The following is a 19467-nucleotide window of genomic DNA, read 5'->3' as shown; positions in this document are numbered from 1 at the left end:
AGGAGGATGTGGCAGAGACTTGCTAAGGAGAATGCAATCCCCTGTACACTTCTGGTTTGTACAAGCAGAAATTGCTGCAGTTCCCTGTGGAATGGCTTTCTTGGAGTCCACCGAAATACCAGCCACAGTCATTTACCAATAAAACCACAGGCAAATGATGTCATCATGTCATAGAAGAAGGTACCCTTTCTGACAGGGATAAAAACGTTAAGTTCTCTTTGGAGAGTACATTAAAAAACTGAGAAAGTGAGGCCATTTTGGGGAAAGTAGTACGACAGGACTAGAACTAGAGTGTTTGCAAGGAAGTCCACGACTGTTCTCGGTGAGAAGCAAAGGCTGCCTCCAGCTGAGAGGCTGGCTGGCTGCACAGCGTGCTCCCTCCATCTGGCACAAGGATGAGGAAAGGGCATATGCAGGTATACATTACTGACTGTGTACATCAATCCACAGCACGAATGTGCGTATTGACACAAAATGTTCCAGCCTGTACCTGATATATATTTGCATATTAAATATTCAATACAAAAATGCTCAAGGTGAGGCTCTACGACAACTCCCCTCTTGTTTTTGCAGTGCTGAACTGACTTCTTCCCACACTTGCTGCTCTAGAAGCATGTCTCTGAAAGGAACAGGACTTTCTTGCATCTCTGTGACACAGTGGCAGTATCTTAGTAACCACGACAGGAGAAACTAAGGCATCCTCACCAGCTGCGTACTGATTTATGCTGGATGTATCACCAGGTTGTAGGTAACTGTAACAGCATGACTAAGCTGAGGCCGCCACCTGTAAAACCTATGTTGAGGCACTGCACCATCCATGCCTTCAAATACAGAGAATCAGCTACTTTAGACTTAAAGCCAGGAAAGGTCCCTTAAAGAAGAGTTAACACCAGGAAGACTGCAGTGTTCTGTGTGGTTCAGATCACCTCATTCTCGGCACATCAAAGATTCGGAGGGTAGAGACTGTAGGCCAGCAAAAGCCTGCTGTGTCATGACTGAGGATATCGTTTGCGTGTTTTGTCAACATGGACAGAAGCTGCACTTACAAAACTGGGAGACAGGAGTCAATGGAAACTTCTGAGATAATAAAAAAAAGTCAAATTCTGTTTAGTTTCATCTGGTCACCAACACTTCCCCTAAGCACAAGGGCACCTTTCACATAGGGGCAGAAGGAAGATTTAAGTCAGCGAGTTCCAACTAGCATCGACATGGCAAAAATATATCATACCTTCAGCACTTGGTTCTTCCACAGTGGAGGGATGGGACTGGGCGATCCCTGAAGCTCGTTCCAACCTTATGTGTCCTTTTGCTGCCGACTACAAAACAGACAGTGAGCAAATACTGATGGTCCCACCACCTGCTAGGGAAAGGAAAAGCAATTTCCAATCATCATTTGTAACAGGTACACTACATTCTGCCAGAAAGAGAGGAGGAAGTTCTCAATGACCCTCACTTCCACAGGGGAAGCTGAGGACAGCTGCTCTATGGTAGTCATACTTCATCACAGAATGCAGATCTATGCATGACTTCTTTGCTTCTCAGGAGCAGGCTAGAGGAACAGACTAGCAACCAGCTGGGTGTCAGGACAGAGAGCAGTGTGCTAACAAATTCTTTCCCAACATCATCCTAGACCAAGAGACTGAAGTACTGAGAGAACTCATGCTTTAATAGACACTGAAATCACAAAGCAAGAAGGCCAAATGCCTCAGCAATTTCAATAAAAATATGAAAATCTTTTTACATGGTAAATTTCATAATATAAAAAGTTTAATGCTGTCTGGAAACAGAGTTTTAATTTACAAAGAAAGTCCATATAGGCCAAACATGGCTAACACTGCATACAAGGAGAGCAAGTGCTAAAGGGCTGCTGCTTGGAAGAGTCTTTGCTGACAGTCCTCTCTGAGTTACCATCTTCAATGCTCTTTTGAAGGAGTTCTGCAACTGAGGGGGGCAAGTTTTCCACACACATTTGCAGCCTTTCTGGACAGCACGGCAATGCAATGAACCCAAACCTGCTCAAACCCTTTATTACCACCTAGCCTGAAACTACCAGTGTTTCATTACAGATTCACAGATATTTTGGTGCACCTGTATCTGTCCTGGAACGTGAAAGAGATGTTCACAGAACGAGTTTGACCTAATGAAAGGAAATATGGCCTAGAGTGATGTATGTGGGCATAGCACCCTTTCATTGCTTTTTCCTTGTTTAAGTAAGGTATGATTAAAAAGAAGGAAAATCAGTACCAGGCCAGAGTTCAGGCTAATCAACAGAATCAAATTAAAATGGATTTTGATCAGAGAGATTGTTTACTGTTCCCATTTAGTTGGAGCTAAAGACAGTCAATTAAAAAAAAAAAAAATCTGTAATCTCACACAGTAAAACATACTGGGCAAAACCAAACTAAAATACATTCTATGGCCTTGGGGAATGGTTGCATGTGGCAGGTTTAATGTGGAAGTGGATAATACCTAATTCTTATTGCTCACTGTATTAAGCAGTGTTGTCACTTGTACCATGCACAAATACAACAACGACAAATGCATTTAAACTCCACAGAAGGAATTCTAATATCAAACAGAGAACACGTTATTTTAATTTCCTGAATTTCTCCACATATTGGGCAAACCTGATAAAACTCTTTTTTTCCTCACAAACGGGTTTTTCTCATTCAGGGGGTGGAGGAGTGAGGCACAAGGTGTGTGAAGTGTCTCCCAGCCATGAGCAAGCATGCATCTTCATGGCTCTCATTAAGCCAATGGAAGTGCCCTGTGTCAAGTCAATGGAAACACAGTTCTCAAAGGACTTGTTCTAGTGACACTCACCTTCCGTATTTATACAACACCAATTTACCAAACACTGAACTTCCTCTACATCTGAACCTTTCCCTGTTCCTAATGCTCCCCCCCTCCCGCCCCGCCCAAACCCCAACAACAGAAGAACCACCCACCCCAATTTAGCTCTTTCTGAAAACTTTAGGCCAGTACGGAACCTACCGGCAGCATGAAAATGGGCTGTACCAAAATGGCAATATATAATTTCTACAGGTTAAAAGATCCTTTAGTTATGGAAGTAAACTACAAGTAAAGAGGCTTATTTTCTTACGCAGCACTACAGGGAATATTTGCTGTTGCTATAAACAAAAAGCTGCCCACTTCCATCCTGGATGTTCCTGGGACGTCGTTTTAAAACGGTTATGCTGGTTAGAAACAGATTAGGTCACATGAAGTCTCTCAGCAGTCTTGTGACCACAGCAAGTTCCATGATCAGCAGTATCACCATCTACATGATGGGTAGATGCTACACTGACTCATTTTGGCCCACTATTCTAATTTTTCCTGCCAAATGACGAGAAGATGATATCTAGCACCAAACCATCACAGAAAGATGTAATGTACAGACAAATAACTTGCATCATATGAGTTGAACAGATTTACTCAACTGTTTTGCTACACTGCATAATAACTACTCTTTTTGCCTTTCTGCACTGAAACTTTTGTGATCATCCATCCCTTATTAGCTGACTGTAACAATACAGCCTTATATTCTTTGCCTTTAGTGCTTGTGTTAATTTCTTGCGATGGCAAAAAGGAAAACATTCTCCCAAAACCAGTGGATTCTAGTATATACTCAAAGCAAGCATTTGATATATGCACCATGAACAAGCTGAGCCTAAGTAATTTTATATTCATGTATCAGAATTCAATCCTCTGTCCTGCTATCATGCTTTTCCTTCAAGATCTCTTAAGAAAATCACAAATGATCAGATCCATATTTTCAAGAAGAGCATCCAGACATGATAAGTGCAACAATTATCTGCATCAGCAATGTGCCCCTAACACGTTTACAGAGCTGACTGCACTCACCATTCAGGTAGCTGCAAGACTGGAAGTTGACTTAAGATCCAGCTAAAACTGGGCCTAATTAATTAAGCCTCACAACACCTCTGTGAGGTAGGTAAGTATTGCTATCCCCATTTAGATAGAAAGGGAAGACGAGGCACGGAGAGGTGAAGTGATCAGCCTTCAGTCACTCAGCGGATTTTGGGAGTGCAGAATAGAAACCAAAAGCCTTGGTGATCCAGTGCTCCGACTTCATAGCACATGGCCTGTGAAATACTTTGCTTGGATCTAAGTGTGCAGTGTGGCCGAGCCAATGCTACCACATGCCCACAGTTTTCAGTGCATGTAAATTATCATTTTGATTCTGATTACATCACTGTATTCAATAGCCGCTTAAAGAAATAATCTCCAATATGATCCATAACACCTAAACACCATCTAGCCTAGGAAAACTAACTTCGCACATCACACTTACTTTGCACATCACCCCTGGGGTGCTCTTGGTTCTCTTTTCTCCACGGATCAGAGGGCACACAGCCACTCTGCTTGTTGCCTCATGGATGTGCTCTGATTGCACTGATGTCTGCTTAGACTGGTACACTTGCTCCAACAGAAACTCAATTCCACAGCAGGGGAAAGGTTTGCAGACCTGCCTGCCATGAGCTATGTGGAATGATTTAACAGGATCAGCGAGGGATTTATTTGGTCAGGTGATTTCTAAGTTACATACACTGATGTCACATTCCTGCCTACTGTGGAACTGTAAAATAATGTTCTGAGCTTCAGTGTCTGTAACACTTTTCTGTGCACACTTAGCAGACAGAAGACATCTGTGCTGCCCAAATACTTGCCAAGATGAAAATTTCACCATTATAACGCTGTGTGCCAGAAAGATCAGAGCATTTGATAAAACCAGAACTTGTCTCTCTGACACATGGTTACCACCTCATGCTGAGGCTCGCCTTGCTCGCTATGCCCCAAGCATTCTTTCTGAGCAGACCCACCAGCAAAATATCACCTGAAAAGTTTTCCTCCAGAAAAGAGATACCTGAGACACAGGTTTAAGAACGGGGCACCTCTGTCCTCTTGTCTTTGCTTCACCAGCCTCTAAATGATGCAAGAGAACCGCCAGTATCATGCTGCTATAGTTTTATTGCCAGCAATTTCTTGTGTTTGGCTAATGTGGCAGAGATATCTAGAGGTATGTCATCTTGTCCTCTCTGTCAGCCTTTGAAAGCAATCACATAAATGGCTTGTACTTCTCCAGGCAGAAGCTTGTGCACACTTTCTTTGTGGTATACAGGAAAGTTCTGCCTCCTCTCGCTTCCCTCTCCAATCCCTGATATGCATAATTTCTGTATAAAAAGCCAGTTGTAAAACCTCCTGTTAGGTTAAGAAATACAAGTAGGTGGCTAAAAAGCTAGTGTTTTATGAACAGACAACTAGATTCACTGGACCTGTTCCTGCCAAGACTGAACCCTACATAGAACCTGTTACCAAGTGAGTCTGGCCAAAGTCCTGATAAGGGAAATTAAAGCCCATCTGTGTAAGGCCCATGTTCCTACACAGTGACAGAGAAGGCCAATCTGTCACATTTCTGTGCATTGCCAACTGTGGGTATCACCACGGTGTCTTAGATAATGGTTCTGTATTGATAAAGGCAAGTGGGCAGAAGCAAATACTTTTACAAGATTGTAAGTTATCAGCTGGTACTCATGACCTTTCAACATTTGGAGGAAGGAAAAAATCTTCCCGGTGACAAAAATTTATAACCGTTTCCAGATGGCAGCCTCAAGGGACGTGCCGTTCCTGGAGTGCTACTAGAAGGTGGAGAATGAGTTGATGTCACTGCATTTGTAGTTTCAGGGCGCCTGTGTCCATTTGGAGGGTTCTTTTGTGGAGAAGCAAGGTGTTGCTCAATAGACAGGTCCTTTAGTTCCAGCTTATCTGCACTTTCTTCTTTGCTGTGCCGTGGAGATAAATTGAGCAAACTGAGGACATCTTTCTTAGATGTCATCGTTCCAGGAGCTCCTCGGAGAATCTTCATTGGGCCAGTGGAGTGATGGGGAGTGCTTTGCCAGAACATCTTTAAGTTGTGAATTGCTTGCACTTTTTCATCAATGGCAGCCATTTTTAATTTGTCTATGTCTGGGGCATCAGCTGGACTTGAACGAGCAGAACCAGCTGAGGAATAAGAAAGAGCAGGAGACGGAGTGCTGCCACCAGGAGACTGATGCCCTGAGCTTGGAGAGATATTTCTGGGTGATTTAGAAATATGAGCACTGTAGGGAGAGCTGGGGTACTTGAGTTTAAATTGAGGCTGCTCAGTTAAGGACCCATGTGAATCACAATTTGGAGATGGCTGCCCACTGTATTGGCCTGTGCCTTCTCTGTTTGACATCTCTGATGTTGTAGGGCTATTATAGCCGGAACTCACTTTCTGAAGGGATGAACTCCTTGTTGGAGGCTTTGGTTTAATTATAAGAGGTGAAGACTGATTCTTCTGACTAGAGCTGACTGGCCGACTGAACGCACTGGTCTCTGAAGATCTGAACGCAGACACACCTGCTGGGGTGGAAGCCCCATCATCTGAATTGTTGCCCTTGCTTATTTGGCTGCTGCTTCTCTGAAGGCGTTCAACAGCAATGAGGTGACTCTGAGTTTCCTCCAGAATTTTCTGGGCCAACTCTTGCGGATCAAGCTTTGGATTACTGTCCTCCTGGGATTTGACAGTGCTGTCAGTCTCAGTGCTAGACTGGTCAGATTCCCCAGTATCAGAACTTGCAAGTTTCCCAACTTTTTGGAAAGGTGAATTTGGACTGGGAATAAGAGTCATTTTAACAGGAGAATTTGGGGTACTTATGCTCCCTTTGGGGCTGACAGACTCTTTAATGCCTCCAGTCTGACCAGTTTTAGGCTGTTTGTGATCAGGGGAAAATTTTGGTTTTATGTTTTCTTGGTAACTCGCCAAAGGCTCGTTGCTGATTATAGAAAAACCTTCATACTCTTCCTCATCTTTGCTGGCTACAGTGCTGGTTTGTGGTGACAACTGGCTCTGTACTGCAGACCTATGTGGATAGGCGTTCTTGGGCCTTTCATAGTCCTGGCGTCCTCTGTGTCCCACACCATCTGGCATGCTCTCTGGCTTGGAAACAAAACTCATAGAAGAAGCAATGGAGCTCAGGCTATACACAGAAATGGCATCTGATGCAATGCTGTCTGGACAAGTAGGAGAGAATGGAGGGTTTTGATACTGGGGTGCAGGGTTGGAAATAGACTGAGCAGAAGCCAATGACTCTAGTGATGAGGAACTGTCCAGACTAAGGCGCTTAGGCAGCTCTGTAGAATCTGAAAAAGAAAAAAACAACAGTACAAACATGCCCCTAGATACACAGTAATATCAAAGAAAACCAGGTAATGTTCTTATCAGAATTAAGAGGAAATGCTACAAAACATGCACTCAGACTCTATCCTACTTTAAAAAACCCAACTACTAGTTAGGTGAGAAAAAAAAATGCGCACAGCCCAGGAAATGACCAGGCAGGAAGCTCAGTCCAGGTATCTCAGATGAAACTTCTCAATTCATTATCATTTTGTATCTCAAAAACAAGGGTGAATCATACATCCTCCAGTTGTTGGACTCTATTCCCGGCTTTGGCCTCAGCCAAATCTTAGTGTTTGTTTCCCATATAAAAGTAACATTTTCTGCACCATTTTTCTGTTGTATGATGTATGGTCTGTATGACATGTGTGTGATGATGTATGTATGATCTCTGCAAAAGGTAGGAGTGTGAGATTTCAACAGAAGCCATTCTGATCAAATCATCAGATGATACAGGAGCAAAAACTACTGTAAGTAGCTTTACCGAAAAGTGCCAGCAAGGACTGTAGAGCAAAGTGCATGGTCCTCCTATTAGCTTGTTTCCCAGTTTTCAGAATCACTTCCTCTTGGCCAACTTCACAAAGGTCAAAACCTGTAGCAGAATATGGAGCAGAAAATCACACCTCATAGAAAGATCCAATGTCTTAAACAATTGATCTCATTTTGAACACAAATACAATAAAAAGATATGAGATCCTGCAGTGTCCTGAAACAATGACTCTTCACCTACAATGCAGACTTTGTTGGTTTGTTTTTATTACTATTTAGCACGCCTTCTCCAGCAGGTGTTGGGAGCTTTATGGAGTGAACACATACACATAAACAAATCACTCCTGCCCAAACTTACAGACAGAATGCACTACTCAGTACTGTTTTAGCTGCAAATTATTTGGAATTGTGAGGGAATGATATACTAAACACGTCAGGTGACAGTGTCCTACATGCCCCTACCATTCATCATTCATCCAAAGTTTTCTCACAGAAATGAGTCTGAAGAAGAGCACAGACCTTGGAATTTAGCAAATGAAGGCTGGGCTGCAGGAGGCATGATTGTGTGCAGAACGATGCCTGGCTTTTACGAGCTCCTCAAGCAGTCTTCTTGGATGTTTGTTTTTGCAGCATTGCCTCTTCCCTGCAATGCCTTTCACTAACTGTAAGCAAGGTCCAAGCTAGAATAAAATCTAGGTTGATATTTAGTTCTCATCTGTCTTTTCTGCAGGATGTAGACCCTGGTACATACTATCACCCTAGTAGGTCTTATCACTGCCCAGTGCACAGATTTCCCTGCCAAAGGAACAATAGATTCACTTCAGGTAGAAGGCCAGAAGCAAACACAAAAGTATGTATTATCACAGAATCATAGAATCATTAAGGTTGGAAAAGACCTCTAAGATCATCAAATCCAACTGTCAACCCAGCACCACCATGCCCACTAAACCATGTCTCGAAGTGCCACGTCTACATGTTTTTTGAATGCCTCCAGTGATCGCGACTCCACCACTTCCCTGGGCAGCCTATTCCAATGTCTGACCACCCTCTCAGTAAAGAAATTTTTCCTAATATCTAGTCTAAACCTCCCCTGGCACAACTTGAGGTCATTTCCTCTCGTCCTATGGCTAGTTACTTGGGAGAAGAGACCAACCCCCATCTCACCACGCCCTCCCTTCAGGTAGCTGCAGAGAATGATGAGGTCTCCCCTCAGCCTTCTCTTCTCCAGACTAAATAACCCCAGTTCCCTCAGCTGCTCTTCTCCAGATCCCTCACCAGCTTTGTTGCCCTTCTTTGGACATGCTCCAGCGACTCAGTGTCCTTCTTGTAGTGAGGGACCCAAAAGTGAACACAGTATTCAAGGTGTGGCCTCACCAGTGGTGAGTACAGGGGCACGATCACTTGCCTACTCCTGCTGGCCACACTAGTGCTGATACAGGCCAGGATACTCGTGGCCTTCTTGGCCACCTGGGCACACTGCCAACTTAGGTTCAGCCGGCTGTCAACCAGCACCCCCAGGTCCTTTTCTGCCAGGCAGCTCTCCAGCCACTGCTTCCCAAGCCTGTAGCATCGCATGGGGTCATTGTGACCAAAGTGCAGGACCCGGCACTTGGCCTTATTAAACCTCATACAGTTATGAACAAGAGAGGAACAGGATCCTGAAATAAAAACTGGGGTTAAACCGACCTGACAGCACCAAGCTGCTGTCAACCCTGAAACCCACATTCTGCTGACTCATGAGATGTTTTGGTGCATGAGAAAAAAAATGCACCTTAACCACTGGCCAACCAGTAAGCAAAAGAGCTCTGTGTATGTGAACTGGCAGAGACATACTGAGCAGCCAGGGATCACATCCACACATGCAGAGACCACACAGCACCCAGACAAACAAATCTAAAGCTGTAAGTCTCATCACTACTTGAGCAGTTTTAGGAAGACAATGGAAAGAAGTGTTTGCCTACCTAGAGCTGCTAGAAACTCATGACAGCCAGGTAGCCTCCAGAGTTGGACACTGATGGAAACCTGGATTGGTGCAGAGGAGAAATCTTGCTCCTTCTCGCCTGCCTGAAGTTGAACCAGGACTTGATGCAGCTGAAGATAACAATACAAATATTAGCCATTCCTTACAAACCACATCACTGCTTTTCTGACAGTCACAGCTAAGAAAATGCACTGTAAACATCCCTTTTCCTGTACACCCATATATTCAGCTGCTGCTCCTGAACAGAACAGTGAGGTGAAAATGTCTGGGCAGAGGGATAGTCCAGGGACAGCAACAACAGACAAACTTGAACAGCAGCAAAGGTAGGGACAGAACAGGGGTGAGGGTTGGGGGGTGCAGCCAGTGGAAACTGAGCAAGAGGGCAGCACAGCAGGAAAATCTGTGAAGTGAAAGAAAAGGAAAGAGATACTTTGGGGCTGCTCACAGAAATGTACTAAAGCCCATTCCATGACTGAGCCATACTCCTTATGCAAATCCCAAGAAACTCATTCTCAGCATTTAACTGAGCAGAAAAAATCGTATGAAACCATGGAAGACTTTCCTAATACCTCCATGGCCTCCAGGAAAGAAGTTTCTCAACTGTGCCCAAGGGACAGGAGTAGCGAAGTAGAAAAAAAATGTGTTTATGAAAATTTGACACAAATTAAGGTGCCAAGATCCCATGTAATTCAAAAACTCCGCCAGGACAGGAAGGATGGAAAGTCATTAATCAGGGACCAGCTAGCCTCAGGACCACCCATCTCTTACAACACTTACACAGTCTTTTTTCCACAGTAGCACTGTGGAGCAAATTCCAGACCTGAAAGCGGCTTGAAGTCACTACTCTGCAGCACAGGGAAATGGGTCTGCAGTGACCAAGGCATTTTATCCTGCACAGCAGTGTCATTCCCCAATACAAGTAATACTCACCATTCCCACCATATTTTTAACAGCCTTTGGGCAGCAGATAACAAGAAAGGAAAAGAGGAGAAAAGAAAGAAAGAACATAGGTTATTCTGTGCTACAAAGTGCCTGTGATAGGGAACCGTAGAGTGACACATCCACATGCAAACCAGCATACTGACTGCAGGATGGTCTAACCAGAGAAAGAAAGGAGCAATGGAAATGGCTTGAGCTGTGAATCAGGAGTCCAGCAGCGTGGGAACAGGCAGCTGGAATCTGGGAGTGCCCAGCTCATTACAATCAACTCAGACAGCAGGCAGATACTCAGGCCAACCCACATTCTGGCGGAAGGCTGAACATAAAACAAGCCCTTCTCTTGTTTTCTCTGGGATTTTATTGGCACTTAATGGAGTCAGCAATCCCTAACTTTTCCTTGCTTGTGTAGTAGTACTGAAGTTCTCTCTTTTGCGGTTCCTGCCTTCTGTTTTGCACTAAAAATAAGCATTTTCTATCCAGAGCAAAAGATCAGGCTTCCTGCCTTGCTGCTTCACTACTGCCAAGAGCACCTGCTCCCTTATGAAGCCTATCACCCATACGGGAAAGACAGTGATCAACACCCACTGACTAAACTATCAGTCATTATGCTCCAGTTTTGAACAGTCTTCTCTCCTTTGGGACAGGCAGAGCCTTAGCTACTCACCAACTTAACTGCTGAGAGGAAGGAGGGGAGAAAAAAAGGAAGTAACCACAGAGGAAGGGAGAGCTAACTTGAAAAACCCAACTTGTAACTGGATAGACTCTTGTGCAAAGGAAATTCTGCCTGGGGATTGGGCTATAGAAGAACATTTGCAAAAACAATGCTATACCCCTGCCAATATTTGTTGCATGGGGCAGCTGAGGAAATGATGAGTGAATCTTTTGTTAGTTGTGTACAGCCATCTGACTATTCTTCTTTGGGTGATTTAATTATCTGAGGCAAGACAACAATTGTGAAGTAATCCCATGGACATATTCCGATCCATTGGAATGTTGTCTTCTACTCGCCACATCCCTTCTACTGCCTCCCTCTGGTGGCAATAAGGAAAAAATAACCCTGCTATTCAACCACAGAAGTCTCAGGCACTGACAAAAGAGCCAAGGCAAGAAAGCAAAATGCCATAAAGAAGCAGCCATTAGCAGTATCTCATGCGCTACTGTAGATCGTTAACAAGAAACCCCTTCCTTGAAGCAGACTCAGTCTAATGGATTGACAAAGCAGACTTCTTAGTGGGCAACAGCAAAGCTGGGGCTCTTATTTTGCATTTTGTGCAGAGACTCAACATGACAGAATGAAGGGGAGCCCTCTGAAGCTACACAGAGATAATCCCTGCTACCCACCATGGTACTTCCTTAGAACACTTCTGCATAGGGGAAGGGGAAAAAGTGAGCTATACGCCCATTCACTACGTGCAGTGTGGTCATTTACTAAAGCAGGCAAATGATCAAGATAAACCTCATCAGAGGAGCAATAAGGACAGTAAGAAACATGTAATGGAAAGCCAGCCAGGCTGGTGGCACAGAGAAGGGTTAGGTTAGGCTAGCCATGCTAGAAAGATGGGAGAGGGAGGAATGTGAAGGAGATTGGGGGGAGCAGGGAGGAGTCCCATAGCTACAGGTGGCACTGCCTTTCTCTTAAAGACCATGAATCCCTTCAGCAGAGCTATGAGCCTGCACACCAGGAGAAGCATAGGCTCAGTAAGTTTTCTGACAGACCCTGCATTGTCCAAAGTCAGCTATACCTTGGTACTTTGGTAATTGCAGCGGACAAAGACCAGCCAACATGGGCCCTAGACAGGATGGCCAAATAGCAACTAGTGGTTCTGCCACTCATTTCCTGTATTTTGCTTCCCCCTTACTGCAGTAGGTATCACGTTTTCACTTCTGTCACTGAACAAGGAGACCCAAGGCCATGCAGCCCAGTAACACACCTGCATTTTTCTCTTCTGGACACACAATTTCATTGACACAAACAGGCAAGTTTAGAATTTCAACCCTGATGTCTCCAAGCAAGCTCTGGGTTGATAAACCAGGTCATAAACCATTCTGTGCATTTCTGAATTTACTGACCTGGGAAGAACCATTTGGAAACTGGTACTGGAAGAAAACCTCCCAACTCACCCTGTTGATAAGCTGTTCTCCTGTTTCTGAAGCTGTGATAAGTTTACAAAGTGCCTGAAGTGCAGGGTTAGGCAAACCTGAAAAACACCAGCAGAAACAGGGATTTTCAGTATCTGTTTCTTAACTGCTAGAAATGCAACAGCCTGAACAGAACATAAATTCAGCTAATTCTTAAAACCTCTCCCCCCACATCACTGAACAGTTCTGGAAGCAGCAGCAATTTCCAGAAAGCAAAAGGTTTTCACACATTGCATCTGATTATACATTTTCTGACTGAGAGCTGGGAGAAAGGAAGAGTCACATCATGCTTCTCAGATTCTGAACCCAGTAGTAAATGATTCCCATCTATGACAAAAATTTCAGTAAACATTTACTTCTAGAACTTCTACCCTGTTAAATACTTTTATTTCATCATTGTAAAACATCACCGTTTTACAGGCTTGCATCAAGGAAAGGCAGGGAAAGGTTGATGTCTGCTGCGACAGAGCCCATAGCTGGCCTGCTCTTACCTAGGAGGGACTGTATGGTGGTGCTGCACTGCTGTAGCCGGTCACCAGGGTCAGAGGTTGGGAAGAACACTGCTGCTGGGAGGCCACTGGCTGGAGGGTCCAACCGAAATCCTACTGCAGTGAGTAGTGCCTGCCAGCCTGGAATGCCACCAACTTTATTCTCCACGCTTTGTTGGGAGGTATACATGGAGTTGTGCTGCCCATTCTGGATTCGCTGCAATGATTTCTCCACCTTTGGGGAAAATACAGCATTAGCTTATTTTATAAGAGATTTTTACTAATTGCCTCTTTTTACACAGTGAAAAGGCAGGAACAGCAGGCTGGGAAAAAAGAAAACCCAATGTTAAACCTGGTCCGTCTTACACAGAAGGATATTAGCGCCCTTGAAAGCAGAGGCTCCAGTAACAGCACTCAGAGCTGTAAAAATCACTGTGATGAGTGTCAATATTCTCTGGGATGCTGAAAATATTCCACTTTGCCACAGGAAACTAAGTACCAGTTTGATTATGATAGTTTCCTATAAGCCTGGCATTTCTCCCCCAAAGATAACTCACGTTCAGGTTCCAGTCTCTCATGTACACGGCTTATTACCAGGCAAGAGTCTGCAGCTACATGGTAAAGACGGAACCCAGCAACTGGAATGACTGGCAATACTTAGGTTTCCATCATCCTATGCATACGCCACATTCCTGTGTGACCACCGAAGTCACACTGGAAAGAAAAGTATTAGAAGTCATTCTAGCCATCTAGCAGTTTGGCTTCAGTCTTGCTGCTCCCCACAACAGGCTACTGGCACATATGGGGACAAAAGTGCCTCTTATCTTCCAAGTACGCAAAGAGACCGCAGTCACTGTGCTCTGCATCCCCATGGCTGCAATGTTCGTAGCTATTTTCTTGTAGAAACAATTAACCCCATTGATAATCTCATTTTTGAAGCAGCAACCCAATTCAACAGCTAATGCAAACCAGATGGATCTGGGGAGGATTTTGTCTCAATACAATGTCACAACTGGTGACATTTGTTCAAAATACAATGTAAGACTTTGCTTCACCAGGTGTCCCAGTCTTTTCACATTGACCCAGAGTTTTCACAAAAAACTACTTTATGGTAAAGGAGAAGGGTTGAAGGTGTATATTCAAGTGGGAGTGGCTACACATCAGGGTGTTTCTCTTCCCATTTATCATTTACCGGTGCATACCCACAGGTAACACTACCTCACAACTGCATGGGCTGCAATGCCCTTCCCTGTGCCTGCTGGGTGTTGTAGCATTTCCTTTCTCTTACCAGGTGTAGCAGGACACGCAGAGCATCTCGTGCCCTTTCAGGGTGCTGCAGAATCTCAGTCAGGGCCTGTCCTACTAGCGAGGAAGGGCTGTTCAGCTTCATATCACTCCCAATAAGCATGAAGCCTGCAGGATTCAGAATAAGAGACAATCGATCTTTTGTTATAGAAAACGTTCAAGAGAGAAGCAGATATCCTCTGCCCTCTTGGGCTAATGGGATGATGGTTTACTGCGCCTTGCAGAGCAGTATTTTCCCAGAGCAGCTGCCCACTCCTTGCCCGGTCCCATAGACTGAACTTCCAGAAAGCTTTTAGATGCTTCTTACTGTCCTCCTCTATTAAATCAATAGTGTTTTCCTGTTCAAGCAAGTGGAAAAACACTGTATTGCAGCTAAACTTGTCCTAGCAGGCTCCATACCTCTTGTACAGCAACAATAATCGATGGATGCTAAACAATGCTTCCAGAAACAGAACTCAAAAAATTGAGAGCTTTTCCTCTCTCAGTCAGAAACCTGCCTTGGCTTATGCACCATCTAAATGCTAGATTCTCCAAATGTCAGCACAAGGAGCTCCGCTTGCCTTCTCATCCATTGCAGTGAGGTGTGCAGCTGCCCGTCCTTGCTCTGGTGCTCTATCCAAGACCACCATCAAGAGTCAAAGGTGAAAGTCAGGGATTGTGTGTAACGAACTTGCTTACACACCACGGGAGGGGCAGCACTATGACAGTCTGAGTAGCTAGAAGCCTCTACTTGATGGTGATGCCAAGCAGCCATGTCCACACTCATTCTGTTTTGTCTAGGAAGTGGTCACTTTTTTTTAAAATGCTATTTCTTTTTGAGACAGAAAAATCTCGGAAGGAAAATAAAATACAAATAGAACTGCAGACTCTAACCTAAACTCAGCTCCCATCTGGTATTGTCTGAATCACACCCTAATGCTGAACTCAACGTGCCTGAAATCACTCTGTCAGACTAACTCCAAGTGCTCATTTTAACAAGCTCTAGTGAGTTTCCCACTCCTCCAGCTACATACAGTTTACATGAGAGCTATACTCACAACAGCTTCCTGGTCTAAAAAACATGGTACTGCTGCCTGTGCAAAAAAAATCCATTTGGGGAATGCCTGCAGCTTTCAAAAACCAGGACTTGTGCCAGGAAAAAAACTGCACGTTATTTGTACATATGCCTGTAACAACACTGTTGAACTCCAAGACTTTGTCCTTCTGAATGTCAACTCATCTAATTGAGAGGGAGCACGTACCAGCACTCCACCACGCAGCTTACACTGCTGAGAAACTTCCAGTGGAAGCAAGGGAAACCTTTCTCCTTCAAGGACCAAAGGAGTAAGACCTGCAAGGTTTATGTCACAGAAATCATAGCTACTGGTTGCTGCTGCAACTTCCAGAAGTACTACTCTTGCCTCCTTGTTAAGAGTTTCACTAAATTCTCAGGAAGAAGGTTCTGTAAATTTGCTGCAGCTAACTCCATCCCAAGTACACAGGAAACATGACCCTATAGATTTCAAACATGGGGAATGAGTTATTGTACTGCACATTATTTCTTTCCAGTCATGAAACCATTGTGATGAAACACACTTCACCTCACAATTGCTTTAAATTATATCAGATTCATAACCCACTTACTACACACAGTGAAATACCGACGTTTTCCACGACACTGACATTCAGCCCCACTCGGCTGAATCAAGGTCTGCAACACAGGGACTGAATTCTGAGAGAGTATAGGCCACATGCTACTCCCAACTACCCGCTAGCACTGCTCCTTGCTTAACTCAAACAATCTGGCATAAGAGCGCTTCCCAGAAACCCCGTTTTTTTTGTCAAAAAGCAAATTCCTCCTACCTGCCCAGTTGGATGGATGGGAGAACTGCTTGCTGCTCTGTACAGTTTTCATCGCTTCTCCAAGGGCTGCACTGGCTTTCATCCCATTTAAGAGGGAGGAATAGAAGGCATGCACAAACATTTTGGAAGCAGCTACAGGAACAGGCCAGAGTGACACTAAGACACACTGAGCCCCAGCAGCCAGGAATGCTCTTGTCAAGCCAATGACTCCATCAGCAGTGACTTTGCTGTTGGATTCTTGGTAAGAGCCAAGAACCACTAATTTGACAGGAAGCCGCAGATCCAGGACATCAGCTGCTGTAAGGAGAAACTCCTGAAGAGGAGGACAGTCTGAGATACTCTCCACATCACTGGCATCATCCTGCATCCGAAGGGATTCTGGAATTGTGTAGGGGTTCCCAAAAGAACTCTTGCTGCTGGCTGGATTGCTGTCAGTGTTGGGTGTCAGGACCAAAGCAGCCAGTTTCCAGGAGACATGGGTTGCAAAATGGACACATTCTGCCTGTGTGAGGGCACTCATGACCCTCTCTTTTGTTGCTGCACTGCCAACTAAGGGCTGGCAGCCAAGTAACTCAGATACCATATATGCTTCCTCTTCTGCAGAGGGCATAGGTCCCCATAGCCACCTGTCCATAACTGCTGAAGGGAGCTTGGGATTTCCTATGACAGCTGCCATTGAGGTAGAACTGGAGTAAGCAGGAGTATTCTTCCTCGCATGGGACTACAGAGAGAAAAAGGAAGAGAAAATAGGGTTCAGAGATCTGTTTGTTATAGTGCTGGTAATAAAATATCCTGTCTCATTGAAGTCTGGTCATCATAATTACAAAGAATCTTTGTGTTTCTTTAGTTTATTCCATTTAACTATTCCAACGAACACCTCCACTTGAGTCCAGTCAGGATTTCTATCCCCACATCTTGGGTGTACAGATAGATAAGAATAGAAAGCAACAGACTTAGCCTGGGTTCCTTTGAGGGCTGTAGCAGAGCTAGAAGCATAAAGATGATACCAGCTTCCCACCTTATGGGAAGACTACTTGTAATCACTCACTGGTTTCTTGCACCTGTATTTCAAAGATCAGTATCACCACTGCCAGTGGCACAGTGCTCTGCATGCAACTGATTACAGGGGTCTGATACTCAACAGAAAAGCCTAATTCCCACCGCAGTAATGCTGACACGGTTCAGACCCTTTTGCTGTTCCACTGACTGTGTTTAACCCAGTGCAAGCTAAGACATGCATCAGAACACTGCTCAGCAAGAGCAGATGTGACTTAAGGCATTCTCCCTGGAGACCTGGGCCTTAGAAATGCTGATGCCAAACATCAGCATGAAGATACTTCTGCAGGATTTGCCTGTAGTATTCACTTTGCCTTACAGCTTCAGTGTCATGAGACATTAGTGGCCTTCTCCACACAGAAAGCTACCAGGTAGGTAAACATACCAGAAATGTGATAGGACAGTCAGCTTGCCAAGGAAGCTCAGTATAGATCACAAACACCTACATTTCTGCAGTCTGCCGTGTAGTTGCACACCCCAGGACATGCTATTCTTTAGATGAGGATATCCAAATGATCCATTGCCCTTGTCCTTCCTGGCATGCCTGGGGCTGTGATTTTGTGCTGCAGGAACTACATCACTTCTGTGATTCTGAAGTGATGTAGATTCTGAAACAGAATCTACTTCACTGCTGTGGTTCTCAGCGTGCTCATCAGAACTGGGAGTGCCTCAGGAGGGTGGTACATTTGTGGTTTCTATTCTTGTGTCTGGTGTAGCAGGACAGAGCTGCTGCTTTTCTAGCATGTATAGGAACCTGCACCCCATAGGAGAGGTTCTATGAGAGAGAGGTTTTATAAGGCAACGTCAGACCTTGGAGCTGGGATTCAATGACTGGATGGATGGCACTGCAATGAGGCTGAAGCGTTCATAGAGGTACTCATTGGAGGAACTGCCCTTCAGGAGAGCAAAAGGAATGAGGTACAGTTCTCCCTCCAGAACCAGTATCAGCTGGCGGTGGCGGCCAACAGGCCCACTGGAATGCATCAAACCCTGAAAGGAAAAGAGAGAGAATCAGTTCAGCCCTTTCACTCCACCAGTGCCTCAGCTTGCAGTTTCCAAGCATCAGGCTCTAGTCCAACCCCACAACAGGTTTGAAAATATCCACATTAGAATTACGCTCCATGTGAACACAGATGCAGTGACAGGTGAACACACATTGGCATAGGACAGATCTATACAGCTGGACTGCTGCTCACGTGTGCACAAATAATCCCACTGAGATGAATGAGCCTTGAGTGCACTGACATGCTGTATGGACCTGCCATCACACCCAGCCTCAGCAGGTGTGCTGGGGCCCAGCCTCACCACAGTACAGTGACTCCTTCCACTCCAGCGTAAAATCTTTGTTAGCCCCAATGAGCTATGTCTTGTCAATATTATCACCTTATGCTTTAAAAGAGAATATTCTTTCTGATACTGAATTTCAAAATAGCAATTTCCTATATAAGAGCAAACAATCTACAAACAGACTGTGTCTATGACCTGCACTTCAAGACACTTGACATTGTAATCAACCCAGCGTCACAAATAGGTCTGAAGAGAAAGTAACTTATGGATGGAAAAGTGAGACAGAGAGATCAATAAATAGGGAACACAAACCTGGGCACAAAAAGTGGCGACTGCTCCTGGTCCCATGTAACTGTGGGAATTTCACTCTTACTTATCTAGTGTATTGTAAAAATAATTAGTTATCACCCCAGGAAAGAGTAACTTCAAAGCACTAAAATTTGCTCCAGCTTAAACACTTGTAGCACACACAAAAAAAAGTCTAAAAGACTGTCATGCAGAATGACAGTAAATTTCTAAGTAATTCTACACCTTTAAGCTAGAGTAGCAGCCATAGCTTGGCCTAGCAAATAGACCAAAATGAAACTTTTAGCCCAAGCTTGCATGAGATCAAGTCCTCAATTTGACATAGTTTTGGAGATAATCAGTTCAACTAGGGTTGTTCTATTTCTGCCCAGACTGCTTGATGTTCCCAAAGGCAAGCTAACTTTGCAGCATTC

The 19467-nt window shown here is 44.4% G+C and overlaps 1 protein-coding gene across 2 annotated transcripts in view; it reads right to left on the bottom strand.

The window, feature by feature from the left end:
* Positions 1-5563: 5563 nt before the first annotated feature.
* TTC28 (tetratricopeptide repeat domain 28) overlaps positions 5564-19467 on the bottom strand; it is a gene marked incomplete at both ends in the record, with an annotated part of 206315 nt that continues 192411 nt past the window's right edge. Inside the window, 9 exons of one of the 2 annotated variants that reach the window (XM_082007850.1) lie at positions 5564-7188; positions 7707-7814; positions 9673-9802; positions 10623-10646; positions 12753-12829; positions 13262-13493; positions 14547-14671; positions 16406-17126; positions 18272-18451. In XM_082007850.1, the coding sequence (XP_081863976.1) occupies positions 5564-7188; positions 7707-7814; positions 9673-9802; positions 10623-10646; positions 12753-12829; positions 13262-13493; positions 14547-14671; positions 16406-17126; positions 18272-18451 (3222 nt within the window). The remainder of the gene's footprint in view (positions 7189-7706; positions 7815-9672; positions 9803-10622; positions 10647-12752; positions 12830-13261; positions 13494-14546; positions 14672-16405; positions 17127-18271; positions 18452-19467) is intronic. The other variant, XM_082007851.1, reaches the window with a different exon arrangement.

This window comes from Phaethon aethereus, assembly GCF_964289735.1.
Source record: "Phaethon aethereus genome assembly, chromosome: 17".
Classification (NCBI taxonomy): domain Eukaryota; kingdom Metazoa; phylum Chordata; class Aves; order Phaethontiformes; family Phaethontidae; genus Phaethon; species Phaethon aethereus.
This window is presented reverse-complemented; position numbering and strand designations above follow the sequence as displayed.